Source organism: Dendrobium catenatum, unplaced genomic scaffold (genome assembly GCF_001605985.2).
Source record: "Dendrobium catenatum unplaced genomic scaffold, ASM160598v2 fragScaff_scaffold_1083, whole genome shotgun sequence".
In the NCBI taxonomy this organism is placed as follows: domain Eukaryota; kingdom Viridiplantae; phylum Streptophyta; class Magnoliopsida; order Asparagales; family Orchidaceae; genus Dendrobium; species Dendrobium catenatum.
Window position 1 is genome coordinate 565,029 of NW_021319545.1, and position 23,821 is coordinate 588,849.

The 23,821-nt window shown below is 34.4% G+C and overlaps 1 protein-coding gene across 3 annotated transcripts; it reads left to right on the plus strand.

Annotated features, from left to right (window-relative positions):
• Positions 1 to 1,451: 1,451 nt before the first annotated feature.
• LOC110102259 (serine--tRNA ligase, chloroplastic/mitochondrial) lies at positions 1,452 to 21,460 on the plus strand. Of its 3 annotated transcripts, XM_020830512.2 has the most exons (11): positions 1,452 to 1,530; positions 1,628 to 1,831; positions 1,903 to 2,054; positions 8,571 to 8,664; positions 8,737 to 8,885; positions 8,976 to 9,068; positions 13,496 to 13,675; positions 19,102 to 19,268; positions 19,574 to 19,708; positions 19,785 to 19,878; positions 21,053 to 21,460. In XM_020830512.2, the coding sequence occupies exons 2-11, from the start codon at positions 1,630 to 1,632 to the stop codon at positions 21,341 to 21,343; spliced, it is 1,557 nt and encodes a 518-aa protein (XP_020686171.2). In that variant the 5' UTR covers positions 1,452 to 1,530; positions 1,628 to 1,629; the 3' UTR covers positions 21,344 to 21,460. The 3 variants fall into 3 exon arrangements, with proteins under 3 accessions (XP_020686171.2, XP_020686173.2, XP_020686175.2); XM_020830514.2 differs by lacking the exon at positions 1,452 to 1,530 and having other exon boundaries at positions 1,690 to 1,831; positions 8,564 to 8,664; XM_020830516.2 differs by lacking the exons at positions 1,452 to 1,530; positions 1,628 to 1,831; positions 1,903 to 2,054 and adding an exon at positions 5,555 to 8,316 and having other exon boundaries at positions 8,564 to 8,664.
• Positions 21,461 to 23,821: the final 2,361 nt, after the last annotated feature.

Consider the following 23,821-nt stretch of genomic DNA (forward strand, 5'->3'; position numbering starts at 1 on the left):
TTTCCCTGAAAACATGTAAAAATCATATAATGAATATTATAGCCCAACAAGTTACTAATATCTACAACTGAAATTAATACATATCATATACTTAAATCATATCATTAGCATTGTAAATAACATAGTGCATTATAATTTCACATTAGTCCATTAGATATCAATTTAGCATTCCAAATAAGTGATAATCAGCAATTAGTTTGTCTTATATATCATATCATGTTAATCAATAGTCGTCAGTCTTATACCTCTTATATGTCATATACTTTAGTGCATTTATCTATATCATATGATATATATGCACACACATCAATGTTATCATATATTATATATATGCACACACATCAATGCTATATGACATATCTGTTAATACTATCAATGTATGCATTTATCAAGGTAAGATTAAAGAAGGCAGGAAATCCAGCTTTTAATATGATGTTTTCATCCTTCCACCCCAATTGTCTCCTAGTTGGTCATCGATCACCAGACTTTCATTTAACCCTAACGTCAACCAATTGGTCATCGATCTTTATCTTTCCATCAGTATTTATTATTTTAAGTCAATTCAAAGGTGACTTTCAATAATCATTTAAGAGTCGTCACTCTACCCGTCATCGTAATTTGATCAAGCGGTTACAGACAACAACTCAAATAACACCACAACTCATTTTCAAAGGAAAGCTCATCGACCCATCCTCATACGCAAGGTATCATGTTTTATCAACTATCCCATATTAATTATAATGTTAACTGTCACCCTTCTTTGCTTGTATGCAAATGCCACATTCATCATATAACAACATTATCATTTCAACGATAAATGCAATAATAAAGGAGATATAATAAAATCTATAAAATATGCAATATCTTTATAAATTCATAACTATCATTTTCCCAGTGAAAATTCAGAAATATTCCAGTTAAAATGCTCATATTAATGACATCTATCACATATCAAAAAGTTATGCGATGAAAGTTCACTTAATTGAGAGATATAGACTTTTATTCAGAAGATATAAAAAGTATCAAACTCAAAATCATTGGAATAAATGCAGAATAAATGTCACTTACTACTTGTAAAACAATTTTCCTATATAAACGACAGATGCAAAAGCCCTGAAAGTTCTCATTCTCTTTCCTCTCTCCTCTCCACTTCCTCTTTAATCTTATTTAAAACATTTTATATTATTGTAAATTGATAAATTTTTCATTGAGATTGGTGAGAGAAAAAACCCAAAAATTGATTTTTGTATGCTAATTCATGATCAACAATAATTTCTAAAGCATTATAAATTAAGCCAGTTAAAAATTTTCAAGATATTTCGTTAATTTTTTTAATAAATTAATATTGGGCAATAATTTATCAAGAAAATTAGATATTATTTTTATAAATATAAAAAAATCTTAATGACTCACGCTTAAATGTCTCGATAAAAAATATTCTTCTTCCTCGTGCAAAACTACTGAACTGGCACTGCCCTCCCATTCCCGCTGCTCTCCGCCGCTCAAACCCTATCCGCCAATCCGCCTAAGGCAGCCATTATTTTTTAGCTCTATCATTCTACCCATTACTCCAGTAGACCTCCTAAATCCCAATCTCTTTTTTTAAGTTTTTTTTTTTGCTATTTAGGGATGATCTCCTGCAATTACTTGCTATCGCGGGCGCCGGTTGTTTGCAGGCTGCCATCACAGTTAACACACTTCAAAACCCTAAGCATAACCCCGGCACTCCCCGTCTTCCCGCTTAAGGTTTCTCCACCTTTTCTTCTACGGGCCATCTCATCCCCTGCTATTTCTGAGCCAGCTGCCAACGCTTCATCCCACGGAGAGAATGGTGCGTGCTTTCTTCCCATATTGTTTCTACCTCTGGTCAAATAGTTGAAGTTCTTGAGATGCTGGGTGCAGCAACTCTCAGGCCCCAATGGAAAGCTGCCATTGACTTGAAATGGATCCGGGATAATAAGGATCTTGTTGCCGCCAACATTAGGAACAGGAATTCCACTGCCAATTTGGAGCTTGTCCTTGAGCTCTATGAGGATTTCTGCAGCCTTCAGAAGGTTAAACTATTTTTCGTCTCTGTTATTTTATTGAATTCGTTGTTGATAAATTGACATATAATAAAAGCTTATTACATTCGTTTTGAGGACGGAAATGTCGATAAAGGATATGCTTTAGTTGGATTAACTGGTTATAGTGATGTCATCATGCTAGGAGTTGCAGATGCATCGTGTAGGATCCAAAGTTGTCCTTTGAAGAATAGCTATATCTTATTATAGAAATGAATTATGCCCAATGAGCAAGAGGAGAGAGAATCTGGTTCTCAAATGAATCTCTTATGGAATTGGCATACAAAGATCCTGACCAAAGTCGTTAGACTAAAAAGGGTTACTGGAATCGAGATATAAAGAAACAATCTGTAGATAGAATTTTTTTGTAAATATTTATGGTGAGATTTTATGTGCCCCAGATTGACCACAAATCCACTATATATTGGTGGGGATTAAGATTGGTGCTATATAATTGAAAGTGCAGTACAATTACATTCAAAACATATAGGTTGAGCTTGTTGCAGTTGATTATGTAGCAGGCGAGTTGTACCCGAAGTAGGCATCAGTTGCATGAATTATTGACAATTTCTAGATTTTGAGTTGGGGGGTGGGGTACTATAGGTGAGTTATGTTGAAGCAATCCTTTAGTTAGGGCTCGAATTCATGAGTTATTAGGGTGAATTGTTTCAGGGACACTTTATGAGTCCTTTAGATGAGTCCAACGACTTATTAGTAGGGGTCGGGTTAAAGCTAACTATTGGGTTGTTGTTATGAGATGTGACTTTGGGTTGTTTAAGGCTTTAGGTCAAGTTGCAAAATATCCAAGGTTTTTCTCAATCAACGACTTCTTGTACCCAATTTAGGTTCTCATAATGACTTAACATGATACAAGCAAAATCCCTTTTAAGAAGATGAAAATGACTAGGGAATCAAAGAATTGAAACACCTATTTGGTCAGGGCAGTTCAAATGAGAAGTATAAATTAGTTTTGAGCGTTGACTCAATGTAATGTATAGATTCCTAGCACGGATTTGATATGCCAACACCGATGCCAATAAATTTGATATTTGTATTTCATATTCAGAATTTCACTACTTGAATCTTGGTTATCTATTTTGTTGACATTTTTTTTTATTTTAGAACCTTTTTTATATAGAATTGAAGAAGTTTAAGCGATTTATAGGCTTGAATGTTGTCAATGATCTTCAAAAGAAGTTCAACGTGGCTGCACAGGGATATCCAACGACTTATTAGTAGGGGTCGGGTTAAAGCTAACTATTGGGTTGTTGTTATGAGATGTGACTTTGGGTTGTTTAAGGCTTTAGGTCAAGTTGCAAAATATCCAAGGTTTTTCTCAATCAACGACTTCTTGAACCCAATTTAGGTTCTCATAATGACTTAACATGATACAAGCAAAATCCCTTTTAAGAAGATGAAAATGACTAGGGAATCAAAGAATTGAAACACCCTATTTGGTCGGGGCAGTTCAAATGAGAAGTATAAATTAATTTTGAGCGTTATCTCAATGTAATGTATAGATTCCTAGCACGGATTTGATATGCCAACACAGATGCCAATAAATTTTGATATTTGTATTTCATTTTCAGAATTTCACTACTTGAATCTTGGTTATCTATTTTGTTGACATTTTTTTATTTTAGAACCTTTTTTTATATAGAATTGAAGAAGTTTAAGCGATTTATAGGCTTGAATGTTGTCAATGAGCTTCAAAGAAGTTCAATATGGCTGCACAGGGATATCTCCCTTAATTGTAGGAGTGGTTATTGGCGGTAGGGAAACTACCCTTGATGTAGGTAAAGTTCAAGAAGTTAGAAGAAAACTAGGAGAAGTTGGATCCTTAGTTGCCCAAGGAGGCTGCAAAGTGAGCAACTTGTGATGAGAAATGTGTGCATGAGGGATTATATGCTTCAAAAAATATTCTAGAAGGCACTCTAGTAAATAGATGGAAAGATTGATACACCTCATTTGGAAGAGCAAGGTGGCATTTTTATCCCTCCTCTTCCCTGAATCATCTCCACAAATCCAAGTGAACAAAGTTTTGACAATAAATATTTTAACACATCTTAGAGTTTCAGAGTAGGGCTTCCATTTTTGAATTAATCTTAAATCTTCCAAAGGAAGATTAGGAAGTGATTTTGCTAGCTCTGATGCTATTTCAACTGAAGGCGAGAGTGAGTTCCTTGAGGTCTCTTTGCTAGGGAAGGGACACGAGTGTTGATGAGCCAACTTTCGAGGTAGTTGTAATTGAATTTGAAGTTTTCGACAAAGAGAAGACTATGTGGGTCAATATGCCTACTATTAACGTCGAAGAGATCCCCAAGAGAAAGAGTCGGAAAAAGCTGGCAACTAGGAATTCCAAATCACTAAGGGAAATGATCCTGTTATTGTTGATGGAGAGACGATTTCATAAGAAGCGAGGTCCAATAGCTATGTTAATGATGAAGTGGTTCTAATAGTGGAAGCGATCATGATCAGGTTGAGGAAGTGAACCTCAAGATTGTTGAGGATGATTGGAATTTCTATAAGGAGTCTAGAGTTCATGTTAAGAAGATTGGATTTAAAGGTGATTATCTTTGTAGCGTAGTGAGTAACTTGAGTGAGAATTTTGGATGAAGGTCCTTAAGGCTATGTATTCTACGCTTAGATCAAATCTTTGAAGAATACATCAAAACAAGTCTAGAAGTTGACATTGAGATTGAGTAGGCATATGTAAATAGGTATATTAAATTTTTGATGACTTTAGAGAAGACAGTTGCTAGGCTTATGTATCTTAACTTGATCTTATGGAGAATTTTCCTGACGTAACACACTAGCCATTGTTTCTTGCTATCTTTGTTAATTAGAGTTGAGTTGACCATCTCCTCACCCTCTTTGAGATAAAGTAGCAAATTGTCACCAAGTTGTGGGCTTTGGAGAACGGGCGTTGAGATAATAGAGACTATAACTAGCTGAATGCTTATCCGCATTTCTCAATCTATTGAAAGTGTTTCACACCATGACACCACTTAACACCTTAAAATGCTAAACAATCTTCGTCATATTTCAAGATAAAATAATTTAGGCATATAATTCACCCTATAAGATGCTAAGTTTTTGGTAGTTCTTGGAGGAGAAATCTTTTATATTACTTTGACTTTATAGGGATTGACCTTCAAACCTTGTGGTGTTAGACGAAAGCTCAAACAAACCCAAACACACTCCAAAGATGTATTTGAGCAGGTACATTGGGGATTTATGACGTCTTCTTGAGTTTGGCTTTTCATGAGCAAGTTATCAACATAGACTTCAATTTTTTTTTTCCTTTTTTTGATTTTCTAAGAAATTGCCCATCATTCGCTTATAAGTAACTTCAACTTTCTTTACTTTGAATGGTATTATTGTAGTAGTACAACACATATTCTTTTCTTGGTTGATATGATATATTTTAATTTGTTGATAACTTGTGAAAGCGTCAACAAAGGTTATTACTGAAAGTCGATTGCAGAGTCGATTAGAGCACCAAATTGCAAAAGTGGGTGGCTATCCTTGGGATAAGGTTTTTTCATATTCATCATGTCTTGCGCATATTATGCACTTCTCATTACCCTTTTGGACCATGATGACATTTAAGATTTAGTTTGGGTATTGGATTTTTCTATTGAATCTGACCTTCCAGAATTTTTGAGCATTGCGTCAATTTGTTTCTCTATCAAATTTGTGCGATTTGTCAAATTCTTTATTTGATTGGCTTGGCTGACTTGTCTATGTTCAAACATTGACATGTGACATTGATTTCTTCTCCTGCATTTCAATTATGAATCAAAAGAAAATGTCTTTGTTTGATCTACGACAATTAATGAATAGTAATTGGTGCTCTAAACCAAAGTGCAAATGCACAAAGTGTAACTTGGTTCCTGGAGTTGCAAAACTTTTTGTTGGAGTGTTAGACTAATTTGATTGCTTGTAGGTAGAATTCCATAATTGCAGCAAGTTTCTTTGGATAGTGAGTGTTTGACCTCTTGCTTGAAACTTCACTACAATATGGTAAGTTGAAACAATTATCTTGAAAGTGTTCAAGTGAGGTTGGCCAAAGGTGCATTATAGGTGGTAGGAGCATCGACTATGATGAAGTTGACCATTACAGCCCACATGCCTCCCTCGCCCAAAGTTGTTGGTAATATGATCTAGCTTCGTTCTTAATATGCTCTTTAGAAAATGTAAATGACTCAACAATTAGTGCAACATGAATGAATATTGAAAACACATTGAAATATAATATTTACAGAATTCTCCATGTCGATTGAAATAATCTCAATTTGATAGTTGGTGATAAGGGTAGTAATGATAGCATCGCAAGGATTCCCGATTTGTGATTGGTCTGCATTAGTGATGGTGATGAGCTCCTTGAAAGATGATGAACTTGAGGTTTCTTACCTTGACACCTTAACCCCGGATTCATCAAGCATCATTAAGATTATCCTTGTAATATGAATCATTTGTGTGTATTAGGATTGTTGTTCTTTTCCTAAATAGGTGCCTGGTTTAGATGTATGGTGTCAATGAGAACCAATTCTATGAGCTTATCGGTGCTTACCAATTCTTTAATGTGACTACGAAGGTGGTAAGGATAGTCCATACATAGCTGTGATCTTTATAGAAGACAAAATAGGTTGATGGTTCACGAGCATATAATGTAGTTCGCCTCAATGGAAAGCATAAAAATTTCTTATACATTCTTCTAGAAATGAGGTGACTTGTCCCTTGTTCGGGGTCATAAGATATTATTCCCTTATCTTGCTTTTCGGGCCGATACCCTCTACAAAGTTTTTGCGGCTTCGGATAACGATGTGATTTATTCCGCTGAACTCAAGGATGCTAATGATAATCTTTGAAGAGCCCAATATAGAAGGTGTTAAAGCTGAAGTCACATAGTTATACTCATTGATGTGGCTATTGACCAACTCTAGCAATTCAATCAAGGATTTGGCTATCGCAAGCTAAAAGAGGTCCTTTGCAAATGCCATTAGTAAGCGATGTTTGAGTGATGACGAGTTTTAGGGCTTGTACATCTAACATCTCACACTATAACCGAGTGACAAAATGGCTTAGTGACTCCTTCGACTTCTGTCTCATATTCAAGGGAGCTAAGGAGTTCTTCATCAGCTTTTAGGCACTAGAGAATTGAGTGATAAACAATAAATTTAAGTCAACAAAGGAGGTGATGATTTCTAGAAGAAGGTAGGAGAACCACAATAGATGTTCCTCCTTGCATGTAGTAAAGAGCATACCACATTTCATCATGTTACTGATTGTGAGAAGATAAATTGTTGACTTAGTGAATGATGTGATTGGTGGGATCCAACTTCCTTTTATATTTGTCCAACATTGACATCTTGAATTTTGGTGTTGGATAAGTCTCTGCAGTTTAGATTAAAAAAGCATTTTTCGGTTGAGCTTCAAGTTTTGTAGGGTGACAAGAGGAGTCTCAGTTGTATTATGATTTGGAAAATAATGCTCATTATCATGTGATGGTGTTGGAGTAGCAACTCATAGTATAATGACATTGGTGCTTATGAGAGACAATAGATTACCTCCCTTCAGGGAATCGTCTTGCCAAAAGCGCTCGAAAATATTTTTGATTATCTTTGTTAGATGATCCTCTTTGTTGTAGGCCAAAGTTACTATATTCATTTGCTGCTTACTATGTAGAAACTTTTTATGATTATTGGGGCGATCCTTGTTTTGAATATTGGTTTTTTACATGATTCATACTTCATTGCACCAAAGAAGATATTGGATCCAAAGTTATTTGTGGAAGGACTCTAAGCCCTTGTTAAAGAAATGAATCATGCCTAAAATGCAAGAAGAGAGAAATAGTCTCAAATGAATATCTTAGGGGTGGTTTGGTTGCAAGTATTTCAAATATATGTGCATTTTAAATTTATTGTAAATTAAATTCATTATAATTTATTTTTTAAGATTTTTGGTTGGTTGTAAAATAAGTCCATTAAATCATTTTTTTTTTTCGTTTTTGGTTGGGTGAAAAGGAAATACATTATTTTAGTGTGGGGGTCAGGGACGGCACGAGGTCGTGCTGGGTGGGATCGACGATGGTGAGGTCAATGATGATGAGATAAGGGTTGGCAACCGTCATATAAGGCTGGATTGGCGACGACGAGTTCGCAGAAGATGAGATTAGGACTTTAAGACGATTCATGTTCTAATAATGGTTTGATTAATTTCACCTGATCAAATATGGGCTTAAACATATGTAAGTACAAAATTATTTATTTATTTATTGCTTTTGCTGGCATAAATTGAATTGCTCTCATCATTGACAATTACTCCATTCAAATTATGTTGAATTCTTCGTCGGTAACATGAGAAGAAAACGAAAGTTTTTGTTGTTGCTTGAAAAACGAATACATAAGGTTAATTTGTAATGGACTCCTGCAATAGTTTTGTTGTACTCTTATAGCAAGAAAAGAAAAAACGTCCTTATCTAATCCTAGTCACAGATGGCAGGAGGTTGAACGGATGCGAGGGGAAAGAAATATAGTTGCTAACAAGATGAAGGGAAGACTGGATCCTTCTGTGCGTCAGGCTCTTGTAGAGGAAGGTATACATTTTGTAAAGCTTTGAATTTTTGTTAACTATTTTACTTAAATGTCGTCTCTGTTGTCTCTTCCAGGGAAGAATCTAAAAGAAGCCCTCGCTGCTTTAGAAGAGGATCTAGTAGTGCTTACTGATAAGCTTCAACTAGAAGCACAATGCATACCAAACATTACTCATCCTGATGTTCCAACAGGGGGCGAGGAGAACTCTGTTGTGAGACATATGGTATTCCATTCTAATGATATTTTGTCTAATATTTTGGTTTGCTGAACAAGAGTGCTCATGATTTTTTTTCTTTGTCATTCTTTGATCTAGGTTGGAAACCCTCCAGAGTTTAAATTTACAGCTAAAGATCACATACAGCTAGGAAAAGAACTTGATTTATTTGATTTTGACTCTGCAGCTGAGGTATTCTAGTAGTGCTTATTCCCTATTAGTGCTTGGAATAAGAATTCTCGATGGATATTTAATCTATATGAGATATGATTGTTTTCAAGTTCCTTTACATAAACTCAGTAATAATATCCATGCTTTCATTCAGCCCTTATGAATATTGAGGCTTACTGATTTGAATGGCACAGATTCACTTAACTTATCCAGTTAATAAGCACTAAATGAATAACTTGTTAGGTATTGGCTAATACTGTCACGCTTCCCTATTGACTCAGGATCATCTAATCTGGTCGACTTGGTTTTCCTTCTTTGGGATTGTGGTAGGGAGTTAGGATCCACTCGGCTCCCAAACATGCTGCCTGGATGTGCTTGCTTTGGTGGAGCCCATCCAGGATGAATTGCCTGTTGGTTATGAGCATAATGTATAGCGAAAAAGCTGGCCTTTGGTGAGATGGGGCCTTTAGTGTTTCACTAAGTTAGGCAAACAATAATAATACACCAGGAAGAAGCACAATAGATAATGAAGAAAATTAAAGCTAATTAACTTAAATAGATAGACAAACATTGATTGGGGCAGATAGTAGCATGGTTGTCTCAAAACATTATGTCTCCACGTTATGCATGTTTTACTAAGCTATGCATGTGTTCAAAATTAAAATTTTGGAATGACCTAGAAGAATTAATACAAAAGATAACTCTTGAATAGGGGTGTCAATTATTGACCAGACCCGACAACCCGACCCGAACCCGACCCGAAAAATCCGGATTTGGGTCGACCCGTTTAACAAACGGGTCGGGTTCGGGTTTCAATTTTCAACCCATTTAAAAAACGGTTCGGGTCCGAGTCAACCTGGTAACCCGAAATTGACATGAGCTGACCCGTATACGCCTTTGCCCGTTTCATTTTTCTCGCGTGGGAGGGAATCGAGGGACATCGGCGTCACGTCGCGTCTTCGCAATGCCAGCCGTCCGCGTCAGGCCTATGACGTCAATCCTGCACGCCTACACAGGAGTCGTCGGAGCGCGGGAGTTTGCTGGAGCGCGGGAGCACGCCTACGCGGCTACGCCTAAGCCTAGGTCGTGCTCGCGCGGACCGCGTGGTCGACCGGAGCGCGGGAGCTTGCCTACGCAGACCGCGTGGTCGCCGGAGCGCGGGAGCACGCCTACGCAGCTACACCTGAGCCCAGGTTCACGGGTCGGGTCCGGGTTAAAATCTCTGACCTGTTTGACTAAACGGGTTGGGTTTGGGTCAACCCGTTTACAGTCGGGTCAACTCGGGTCGGACCCGAACCTGACCCGTTGACCCGAATTGACACTCCTACTCTTGAAGAAAGAGTTTTTATTAGAGGATATTTAAATAGACATATTGGTAGAGAGGTAGATTTTAAAAGTATTCATAGGGATCATGGCTTTGGAGCGATTAATGAAGGTGGTAAGACAATATTAGATGTTTATTTAGCTTATGATTTTGTAATTACTAATACCTTATTTAAGAAAAAATATGAACATCTCGTGACTTATAAGAATAGATATAATAAAACTCAGATTGGTTATTTTCTTATAAAAAAATAGATCATTTAGATTGCAAATATTACAAAGTTATTCCGAGTGAAAGTTTATGTACCCAACATCTCTTATTAGTTTTGGACTTTAAGATGAATGGACATAAAATAAAAAATAAAGTAAATCTTTGTTCTATGATTAGATTGGGGCATTTAAAGAAAATCAACAAAATATTTTTTAGAGTAAGATTCTAAATCTTAAAATTTTGTCTATGCATGAGGAAACTAATACTATATAGAAAAAAGTAGCTAGTGATATTAAAACATATTACAAACGATGTGCTTGGAGTATCAAAAGGAAAAACTACTAATAGTAAAAATAGTTGGTGGTGGAATAAAAATGTGCTAGAAAAAATAAAAAAAAAAAGAAGATTTGTTATAAAAATTAGTATAGCTGTAAAAATTTTGATAATTGGAAAAAATATAGAAAGTTTTGTAAGGAGTCTTAGAAAGCAATATGTGGTGTAAAGATTTTAGCTTTTAATGATTTATAGTGTATATTAGATACTAAGGAGGGCAAAAGATATGTATATATATAAGTTAGTTAAGCAAAGAAATAATATTAGTAAGGATTTAGTTCAAGTGTATTAAGGGTGAAGATCAAAAAAGTGTTTTTATTAGAAGAGTATATTCAATAAAGGTTGATGAGATATTTTGCTAAACTTTTCAATGAATATTGTGAGAATGCGATTGACGTTACTGACCTTAGCATCCTAAATAAAAAGAAAGATTTTTGTTTTTATCAACATATTAATAAAACCGAAGTTAAAGAGGCTTTAAAGAAAATGAAGTGTGGAAAAGATGTTGGACCTGATGATATTCCAATACAGGTGTGGAAATACTTATTAGATGAAAGAATTAATTGGCTTATTAAACTTTTTAATATTATTTTGAAGACTAAAAATATGTCATGTGAGTGGAGAATGAGTGTGTTGATTCATATTTTTAAGAATAAAGGTGATGCACAAGATTATGGGAATTATAGAGGAATAAAGTTAATGTGTCATACTTTAAAACTATGGGAGATAGTTATGGACTATAAGTTGCGGCATGACACTAATGTTTCTCAAAATTAATTTGAATTCATGTCAGGTAGGTCTACTATGAAAGCTATACATTTATTGAGAGATTTGATTGAGAAGTATAGAGAGAATAAGGAGGTCTAAGTATGATTTTTATTGATTTAGAGAAAGCATATGATAAAGTTTCAAGAGAAGTGATATGGAGAGTTCTACATAAGAAAGGGGTTAATAATGCTTATATTCAAGTCATTAAGGATATGTATGCAGGAGTTATTACTTGTGTTCAGATACAAGGTGGTTTGACCAAGTATTTTTCTATTTCAGTTGGATTATATCAAGGATCAGCCTTAAGACCATGTCTTTTTTGCTTTAGTCATAGATGCTCTCACTAGACATTTGCAAGAGGTTGTACATTGGTATATGTTTTTTGTTGATGATATTCGTCTTGTTGATAAGACTAGAGAGGAAGTTGAAGGTAAACTTGAATTATGGAGGTCAACCTTAGAGTCTAAAGGCTTTTGTTTGAATAAGTTTAAAATTGAATATATGGAGTGTAATTTTAAATAATTGATCTAGAGCCCCGGGGGATTATGACTTTGGGCGATCAAGTCCTTAATAAGACACATTTTAGATATCTGCTCGGAGTGTTGGTGAAATAGGTGGGGATGTTATTAGTAGAATTCAAGTTGGATGGTTGAAGTGGAGGAATGCATTGGGCTTGTTGTATGATAGAAAGTCCCTCTCAAACCTGAGGTAAATTTCTATAAGATGGTAGTGAGACCTGCAATGCTTTATGGTGCAGAATGTTGGCCATTAAAAGAGAAGCATAATATTAAGTTAAGTGTTGCAGAGATGAGGATGCTCTGGTGGATGAATGACTTTACTCTTAGAGACAGATATGAAATGAGCATATACGTGCAAAGGTTGGAGTTGCTCCAGTGGAAGATAAGATTAGAGAGAGTCACCTTAGATGATTTGGTCACATAAAACGGCGGCCTTCCGATGACCCGGTTAGGAAAGTAGATGTATTAGATTTGATTTATGTTAAGAAAGCTAGAGGTACCTAAAAAGACTTGGTTAAAAATAATTAGAAATATCATTTCTTTATTAGATTTAGATGAGAATTTGATTCTTAACAAGACACAATGGAGAAAAAGGATTCATGTAGCCAACTCCACATAATGGGATAAAGACTTGATGTTGTTGTGCATGTTTTACATTTGTCAATGTCATATGGTTTTCTTTTTCTCATCTTCTTTTGCCAACACAGTGTATCGTACCAAAATTGAGTCTGATATGACTAACATCATAATGATGATCTTGTGGGATATAGTTTGGTCATTTATATGTCAGCGCTCATTTGTGGCCGGCCAGAGCAAATCTAATCTTTGAACTAACTTTTTGCTTACTCATCCAACCTGGCCATCACAGTCAAGTCTGGCTGGTCGTTTTCAACCAATCTTACTTGTTTGGAAATTCTGAAGTCTTGCCAAATCTGTCCAGTCGACTCACTACACCTAGCTGGCCCAATTTGCTTGTTTGGCCTAGACAAGCCAGGCCAATCCATATCCAACCTGTCATGTCTAGTCATCTAGCCTTCCCAAGAGAATCTAAATCATAGAAGTTCTGGGTCCTTACAGAAGCTTATGCATTGAAGAAGATTATTTCAAATTGAACAATCTCATAAATATTTGAAGTACATGAACATGCCACTTGTTTTCCCATCCTTTTGATTTGTGAAAGTATATTTGGCTTTAGTATATTTCTTCCTCACAACCCTTTGATGGATCTCGTGATTAACTTTTAATTTGCTACTTGTAGATCTGTTTTTATTTAACGTATTTTCTTAATTTTATAGGTAAGTGGAGCGAAGTTTTACTATCTAAAAAATGAGGCCGTTTTATTAGAAATGGCTCTTATCAACTGGGCGATATCTGAAGTTTCTAGTAGGGGTTTCACGCCTCTAATTACTCCGGAGATTGTAAGATCTTCTGTTGTTGAGAAGTGTGGGTTCCAACCTCGTGGGGACAATACACAGGTTCTCAATATTTATCTCTCTTAGCCCAACTTCCCCTCTTTTCTGTGTCCACACGCTCTCCTGACTCTTTGAACTTCTTGATTCGTTGTTAAGAAAATGCAATAAATGTTTGCTGACGAGATTTTTTTTGGATATTTCACTCGATATGGTTCAATGGCTTAATAATTGGAGATTTTCCTGTTTATATTGCAGTAGGTCTTCGTTCACGTAATGTATAGTCGGTCAAAATTATACCTAAGAATTGAGCTTTGTCAGGGCATATTAAGCATTTATACTGCATCATGAGCTGGCCCTTTTTCTATTGAAGAATAATTTTTATTATTAATGATTTTCATAATTCAACTTTACCTGAATTGCTAACTTGGATGTCCATGATCATCAGTGCTAACACGCAAAGCTTCATGTAGATGCTTAGTTTTCATAATTCTTTGATGTTGGAGTAGGAACGACTAGTGTTGGTTTAGCTGGTGCTAAAAAACCATCTTAGTTTATTTTATTCTATCATTTACATCTATTTTTTTAATTGTAAACTCTGTTAATCAAAGAGACGTAAGTTATCTGCTCTATAACCTTAATGTAGTTGGCTGCATGCTCCATGTGAAATTTTCCGAACTATTTCCTTGCTGTTTCATGTTTGAAGCAGAGCATGACATTTCATTATTTATTTAAGTGTTCTAATCTATCTTGATCAGTGACATAGAATAAGGTTGAAAAGGGTACGAGCTATGCATGCTTCACTAAAATTTATGTGATTTGTTGAGATTGAATTGCTTAAATCAACTGACGTACAAATAAAAAAATTCACCTTAGTGTATAATGAGTACATCAAATTTGCCTTCCTCATGTTTCTGTAAATTTTATGAGAAAAATAACTAAGGATCAAATTGTAAAAATAAGAGATTCAGACGAGCTTTTATCAAAAACTTTGATTTGTATTTATGTTTATTACAAGATATTTTTTCTGTAACACAACGTTTGCCTCCAGCATCACTATGTTTTCCTACGGCATCACCCTTGCGTTGTCAAAAGTATGTTTGCATCGTGCTTGAGTCTGCAGTAAACTAGAGTTTTTCTCTTTATTTTCCTCTCTTTCATATTTTCTCTCCTCTGCCCACTATTTCTTTTTTCATATTCACAACCTCTGCTCTTTTTTTCTCATTCTATTTCTTTTTTTCTCAGCATGATGCTCTGCTTCTCTCTTCCTTTATATATTTTTTACTCGTCCATTCAAGCAATGAAAAGCTTTTTCACCTCATCACATCTATTTATGTTACATAGCAATAGAAACGAAGAAGTCCAATGGATGTTTAGCCAGGTAGAAAAAAAAAAACTTGTAGGCTCTTTTATCCAAAAGCATATTCATTTAATTTCTTTTTATTATAAAACTAATTTCTTTGAGTTTTATGCTTATTTATCATGATAGGAATAATTTGATTCAGTGCTTATTGCGAAAATTATGTCACATTATTAACAATCTCCCATTTGGAGATCGATTATTTGATGATGTCCTATAAGAATAAACTCTATGCGACACCTCCACCTTACTAACCATGAAAGTCCATTGAAACTTTGCAGAGGGTCAACTTGTCTGCTGTAATCGTTTAATATTTAATTTTATTCAGTCTAGCTCTCCAATCATTTAATTTTATAAAACCATAATACAATGTCTACTAAACCTTAGTTAAAATGATATCTAAGTTGAATATGTTATGTTCTAGAATGACATGCTATATTCTTGGCTAGATGTTTATATTTTTTTGTTTGGAAAAAGAACACTTTCATGTTTCCTTTTCCTAACTCGTTTAAGAACTTCTCTGCCACCTTAGTTATTATTATATCAACTTGTACTTTTTTGGGTATCGGGAGCACCACCTAGGTATGTTGGGAAAATGCAGTACTTTGCAAACATTGAGCGTGAAAAAATAGAAATGAAGATCAGTGTATAAAAAATATAGAACTCTGTAAATATTCACCTAATTGATGACTATGTCTTGTTGCAGCCTTTGCATATTTCGCTATAGTTTGATTGTGGAGAAAATACAAAAAATTTCCTAAATACCTACTCAGAACTAAGTTTGCGCAACACATTTTATTCATTGGGTAAAAATTAGGCTACAAAACTTTATAAGGTCAACATCAGCATAACTCTATAGTTTAAGGGTCGCTCTTAACAAATTTAATAAGGTATATGTAGTACCTTTAAACTATGTAACATGCATTTCTCTGCTCCCTTATGTTTTATTTCTATATTTTATGTATACCTGCATATTGCTCATATTGTAAAGTTTATGCAATGTGCGTGCTTGGTATTCCCTCATGTTGCTACCGATCATTGCCAGCAACCGCTTGTGGCTACCCATTGTCCACTTGAGCTCGTTCTTTGTGTCCATCTTTATCTGCATTTCAATGCATTTGAAGTATATCTTAACAAAAGTAAAAACATTTAATTTATTGCTTTGCATCAAACCAACAATTTTTAAAGTGATAGATTCTAGCTATTCTGCATTTTCTAAAATGATATATTTTGACAATTAATCGAATTTCCCGGTAGTGCATTTTGTTTACCCTAAATTGTTTGCTCATATGTAACATTGAATTCTAGTGGTATTAATACCTATAAGATAAAAAAATAAGGATAAATATTATTTGAGTCCATCAGGTTTAGGATATGCATTTCATAAGTCCATGATTATAATAACAATCCACTTTGTTCCCAATGTTTGGGTTACGTTTTATTTAGGTCCTTACTTTCTGTTATATTCCTTCCATTTCCGTTATTTTCTTCTTTTGATCTAGAAATTGAAGGCACTTTAGGTTGAATGTAGGTTGTTTATGAAAAGAATATTGTTTAGAGTGAGAAGAGGAAAAGGGAGTTATTTTTTTAATATCAAAAGAGGTGGAGAGGAAGAGAGACCTAGGGAAAGTTGGAACGGGGAGATTGAGGAGGAAAAGGTTGATAGAAGATGAAATGTTAGATTGGGTTTCGGTTGAGTGAAATCCTCATTTCTTTGAAACCCAAAGTAATAGTTTTTAATAGTAGTGTGACCTTTTCTATTCTCCTACCTAGTTTTCTCCTTCATTGGCGAGAGTGTGACCTATATTAATTGTAAGATGACTTGACCTTATAATAGGAGAAAAATATTTAGGAAAATGATATTGTTATCATAAGAAATTAGCTTCATATAAATTTTAGAAATAATAAAAAAAGACTACTTTAAAGATAAAAAATCAAACTAGGTGATCATAATGAAAATTTAAAAGGTAATAGGGATCAATGTGGAAGGTTTTTAAAATCTTTGACTTGTGAAATGCCCCCATACTAAAGGTATCCAAAATATCTTTACCTAAAATTAATATATAAAATTAAAGTTTGATATTCTATATCATATACTCATGGTCTTCTTTGTCATCCCCATTTGTCACAAAAGAAATAATAGAAGATGATGTCAAAGACTTTCGCATTTATCAACAAGCAATGTCTTATTGGATCTGAATGTAGTCGAAGATGGAGAAGGCGCAACACTATAGGTGAGGAATATTATTAGCAGGGAGGGACAGTCAGCGATCAACAATATGCAAAGTTCAAAGGATTTGAATGAGGGCAAAGGGATCCCAATGTTTTAGAACTCATGTAACTCTCAAACAAATTATACAAAATCATGCAAACCTCATCTTCGAATGCCCAAACTTAGGATGAAGTCTCATTTCGCTGACCTTTAGCTTCATGGAACAGTAGGAACTGATGACCATTGTCTTAGTTTCACTTTAGCTCTCAAACAACGATGAAAATAAGCTCCATGTGTGAACTTCATTGTTAAAGTTTGCTCGACAATAAGCTTCAAGTGCGAACTTCATCATTAAAGTTGATGTCGATCAAATTCTATTGCAAATGTACATTTCACCATCATTTTGTAGTATTATTCACCACAAGACTCACAAATCATAGCTTTTATACTACTTTGTTATCCAAATCATATTAGTTGGAACTCTATGCATACAGTTTTGTTTTGTGAGTAAATGCTCAAAATAGCCTCCCGACTATTAATAAATGCTCAATTTAATCTCAGACTTTTATAAAGACCTAATATAGTATCCTGGCTATTATAAATAGCTCCAATTTAGTCTCCACGTTTGATTTTCCATGAACGTTAGCAAAAGAAAGGGCAAGGGTTCGTTTTTTCTTAGGTATTTTAGTAAAAAGACTTAATTTTCCTTAATTACCTAGTTCATCTTCCCGCTATAATCATGTGGATATGAAACGAGGAATAACTATGCTGTGAGATCGTTGAAGTCCTTGAGCGGTGTTGCATGACGACATGCTGCAACATCGAAGAGAAGACGCCGTGAGATATGCGAGATCGATGGGCAACTGTGAGCGACGTTGCGAGATGATTGTGCTGCGTGATTGTCGAAGACCACGAGCAATGCTGAGTGATGACGTGCAGCAACATCAAAGAGGAGACAATCGCAAGCTATGCGTGGCGAAGGGACTGAGAGATTGACGAGCTATTATGATCGACGCCACAAGACGACTGTGCTGTGAGATCGTCGAAGACTATGAGCGATGCCACACGACGATGTGCTACGACATTGTCTAAGACTGCGAGCGATGCCACGTGACGATGTGCTGCGACATCGAAGAGGAGACAATCACGAGTTATGCGAGACGACGGGACTGTGAGATCGACATGCTATTGTGATCGACGCTAGGAGATGACATGACTGCATCGACTTTGCAAGATCGATGAGGAGACAATGAGGGTTTTTATGAGTTACAAACTCGTGTTCTTTTTGTATTATAACCTAATTCATTAGCTTTTAGTTTGGTAAACAAGATCCATTGCAGTATAACAAAATATAGTTCATGTTTTTATTTGGTTCAATTGGTAAACCAAATTAATTGCATATTTTGTGACTAACAGATCTTTCATTTAGATTTTGCTTAAAAAATTATATTCTTTACTAATTATTCACCCTTATTATTTGCTAAATTTACTTTCATTTTGATTTTTATATTTCTTATAACTTTTAAATAATAAAATATATCAATATAAGCAATATAATCTCACATACCCTTGCACTATCTTAAATACCCTCATATTTAACACTTTCGGGATGACTTTAATGGTTGTTTTAGGCCCTAGGACTAAATTGGATCAATTTTCAATAATTGAGGGACTTAATTGAGACAGTGCGAAGCTCTGGGACCAAATTGAACACTAGTTAGTAGTTGGAGGATCCTTTTGGGCTTTTTTTCTTTTATTTTTTAACTGTGTTTTCCTCCTGTATAATGGTGGCAGTGTTTACTAAAAAGTAATGTTATTGTCCCTTCAAGACCCTAAAACTGAATATAGATATTTCCAAGGAATTCTTATGTAAATGCTATATTTATTGTCAAAGGAGGTGCTTACTGGTTATCATAGCAGGTTTATTCTATTGAAGACAGTAACCAATGCCTCATTGGAACTGCAGAAATTCCTGTTGGGGGCATTCATATGGACTCTATAATTCCGGATTCTTCATTGCCTCTGAAATATGTGGCCTATTCTCATTGTTTTAGAACTGAAGCGGGTGCTGCAGGATCTGCAACCAGGTAATTCAACTTGTATTAGCTGTAAAAACATATTCCACCAAAAGTTCATATAGGTTTCACTTCAATCTGGATCAATTCATGTCTACCAAACTTCTATACCTTCATCTACTGACAGACCCTCTTTACTAATTTTTTCAACGTGTGCAATCTTCCCTAGCTTTTCTTGTTCATGTCCTTTAGAAGTCATCATATTTATTTGATATTTGCATCAATGGTTTCATAACAAGGAAAATTTTATGATTGTGACCAACATTTAAATATTTAAAATTTTCATTTATCACTGAGATTCTCTATGTTCATGTTAGGGGACTCTATCGAGTACACCAGTTCAGCAAGGTAGAAATGTTCGTATTTTGTCGACCAAATGAGAGTAACTTATATCACGAAGAACTTGTCAAAATCGAAGAAGATCTCTTTGCATCCCTTGGTCTTCATTTCAAGTAGAACAAAACCTCACTGAGATCCTGCTTATTGAACTCTACTGAATCATTTTATTCTAACACTGCTTCTTTAAAGGACACTGGATATGGCTACAAGTGACTTGGGTGCACCAGCCTATCGCAAGTTTGATGTGGAGGCGTGGATGCCTGGCCTGGAAAGATATGGAGAGGTATGCAAGGAGGATGCCTCTCTGAAATGCCTTTGGTTTTATTTTGAGCCTAGTTTCTGGTTAGGTTTTGCATAACTTTAACCATAGCGAGTAATTAGGCAGAAACTGAAAACTACTAATTTATTATTGGAAATTTTAATCGAATCAAAATTAAAATTGATTTTTTTTTTTTTTACTTTAGCATAATACTAAGTTAAGTGTTGCAGAGATAAGGATGCTTAGGTGGATGAGTGGCTTTACCCTTAGAGATAAGATACGAAATGAGCATATACGTGAAAAGGTTGGAGTAGCTCCAGTGGAAGATAAGATTAGAGAGAGTCGCCTTAAATCGTTTGGTCACATTAAACGGAGGCCTTCCGATGACCCGATCAGGAAAGTTAAGGTATTAGATTTGACTTATGTTAAGAAAGGTAGAGGTAGACCTAAGAAGACTTGATTAGAAAATATTAGAAATGATCTTTCTTTATTAGATTTAAATGAGAATTTGACTTTTAACAAAACACAATGACGAAAAAGGATTCATTTAGCCGATCCCACTTAGTGGGACAAAGGCTTGATGTTATTGTTGTTGTTGTAGGATGACCATTACTGAAATCAAATTAATATGCATGTATTGTGCACATAACACATTAATGTATGTCTATACACATAAACATTATATATATACATATTAAATGCAAAATGGTGTGAAATTTTCGTCCAAAGAGAATAAGCTCCTCACATTTACATTTTGCTTTTATTACTATTAAATGAAAGATGTCCATTCTTTTAATACTCATTAAAATTACTTTCACGCAGTTTCAACACCCATATTCAAACACCTAATTTAAATTAGTTGTATTATAATAGATAATAGATATTAAGGGTTTGTTTGGAATAATTTTTTACTATTTTGTTTTTCATATCACAACCACAGTTCTGTTTAACTGCTGCTTTCTCATTTTTTTTCAAAAAAAATCAGCGTTAGGACACCATTTTTTACAGTCTCTTAAAAAAGCTATTTTACCTAAAATAATTGTACAATCATCTTTATAAAAAGTTGTGGTCATCCCTAACGGATCTTTAACACTTATATTTATGTATTTTTTTAATACTCGACAGATTTCATTGTGTTCTTTTGGTTCTTGTCTTCCTGTAACTAAATAATTTTCAACCCTTCTCAAATATGAAACAGATATCCAGTGCATCAAATTGTACAGACTATCAAAGCAGGAGATTGGGCATTCGGTACCGCCCAGCTCCATCTGATCCATCAATGGCTGCTCCAAAGAAGGGGAAGGGAGGGGCTTCTTCATCTCCGACTCAATTTGTGCACACACTGAATGCCACTGCTTGTGCTGTTCCCCGCATGATTATATGCTTGTTGGAGAATTTTCAGCAAGAAGATGGCTCTGTTATTATTCCTGAGAAGCTGAGGCCTTTCATGGGAGGTCTTTGTACAATTTCTCCCAAATTGAAGAGCTGACGCTCTGAACTTTGAAGATGAAGCAGCTCCATCGGATCTTAATTGGTTGTGTGAGGTGGCACTATTCTTTGCAAAAAATGGTTTTCTTGTTCTATAAGGAGTGGGGGTCATTGCGTATATAGTATTGAATAAATATTATATTAATATTTTTTGATAAAAATAATTTAAGATGAATTTAAAAATTATTATATTTATTTAGAGAAAATTGGGTGAGGTAATTTGATGGTATTGCATTTTAAATTGTTATATTTATTTTGAAAAATATATATAATTTTAATTAATTAATCATATATTATGCATATCTCAACAACAATAACAACATTAGCATTAAGCTTTTATCTTATTACATGGGGTTGGTTATATGAATTCTTTTTAGGACTATTTCAACCTTTAAGAAGATAGGCTAAGTATAATATATCTATTCTCCTAACAGGATCATTAGAAGGTTACTATTTTACATGACTAAATTATGTAAGGCGACTCTTTCTAATGTTATCTATCATTAGAGCAATTCCAATTTTTTCATGAATATTGTTGATCCGTATCTATCTCTAAGAGTAAATCCACTTGAGCAGCCTCATTTTAGTAACACTTAATTTAATATTATGCTTCTCGTTTAATGGCCAATATTTTGCGCTATAAAGCATTGAAGGTCTCACCATCATCTTATAAATTATTTCCTTAAATTTGAGTGATACTTTTCTATCACACAACAAATCATAAGCATTTCTTCTCTTAAACCATCCAATTTGAATTCTACTAATAATATTCTCATCTATTTCACCATCACTATGAATAATAGACCCAGAATATCTAAAATGAGTACATTTATTAATGACTTGATTGCTCAAAGTCACAAACACTCCACTAGATTGGAAAATTATTACGTGAGGCGTTCGGACAGTTCGAAGGTGAATTCGGATGTGTAACGTCACCCGGGGCCAAGTGCATCCGAGTGATGTGGCGCGTCTGGATTTGCCTCCGGACAGTTTAGATACCACACGTACTAATATCTCAATTAGATCTATTATTATTAAAATTACACTCTGCTAGAGCTAAGAGCTACTCTAAATAAATTTAAATTTATTTTGATCAAATTTAAGTCAAAATATTCAAACAACAATTTTCCTTTTTCATTTTCTTTATTTCCAATAATACTTTTCTATATTTATTTTATATTTCATGAGAAAAAATTAAGTTAATATGAGTAAATAAAGATCAATCTTGATTGTCTTAAGATTTTTTCTTATATCACATACATAAATAATTAAGTTAAAAAAGAGGGTGAAAACACAATATCTGCTATTTAAAAATAGTCAATAAAAGTAAAGTATGAAGAAAAATTATAAGCAAAGGCATGCATATAACATAAGAGGATTAGCTAACAGAGTTGTTAACAGTTTAATTTAGAGTGAGAATAACTTTTTATTAACTAAACTGAATGTTATATCTGATTACTTTATCTCAAAGTAGATAATTGATTTTTTTAAAGAAAAATTGAGCAAATTAAACTGAAATTCACACACTTATCACATATATATGAGCTTTAAATTCAAAAAATTCTAATTGATAGTCTAAATTTCTAACCAACTAATAAATCTAGATAAGTTCCAGCCTAATTTCCTCACTTACCTTTTTTTTTTACTTTATTATTTTTATCGTGTTATTGGCTTTAGCTATAAGTTTTAGCTGTTGAGTTCTATTATTTGTTTTTTTTTTAGCTGTTGAGTTCTATTATTTGTTTTTTTTTTTTTTTTTTTTGGAGAATTAAGGTAAACTCAACAACAACAACATCATCATGCATTTGTCCCATTACGTGGGGTCGGCTACATGAATCTTTTTTCTCCATTGTGTCCTGTTAAAAGTCAAATTCTCGTTTAAATCTAATAAGGAAAGATAATTTCTAATATTTTGTAACAAAATCTTTTTCGGTCTACCTCTAACTTTCTTAACATAAGTCAAATCTAATATCTCTACTTTTCTAATCGGGTCATCGAAAGGCCGCCGTTTTATGTGACCAAATGCATGATTATTCGATAAGTTTTAAACTAACTGTCGACTATTTAATGTAACCCTTCATTTTTTCTCATTCAGTATGAGACCTGTAAACTCATACATACATTATCCTTTAATTGATAACTAAAACTCCTAATTAACTGATCAAGACGAGCATCACATTGAGTTAAAGTTTTAATGATTTTAAGGTTCAGTTGTCAATTGCCTAAATAAATAAATAAATGGGATATTAAATATTCATGCTTTCAGCCTAAGCTAAGTTTAGTATAAGCCACGAACACCACCTACAGTAAAGGCTCGAAACTAGCCGTTACATTGTTCACATGTGTTGGACACGTGGCAAGAGGACTGCCTTCCTTCACAACCGCGGGCTAAAAGTTGTGGGAATGGCAGTTAGAGGGAAATTTATTGGACACCGGACTTCAATAAAATATTGACATATAAAATATACACGTGTCCTCT

Excerpts from the sequence above, each read along its gene's own strand:
- LOC110102259 (XM_020830512.2), top strand. The coding sequence starts at position 1,630 with ATGATCTCCTGCAATTACTTGCTATCGCGGGCGCCGGTTGTTTGCAGG. Across the intron at positions 19,709-19,784 it reads TCCCTTGGTCTTCATTTCAA|GACACTGGATATGGCTACAA; the intron begins GTAGAACAAAAC and ends GCTTCTTTAAAG. Across the intron at positions 19,879-21,052 it reads GCCTGGAAAGATATGGAGAG|ATATCCAGTGCATCAAATTG; the intron begins GTATGCAAGGAG and ends AATATGAAACAG.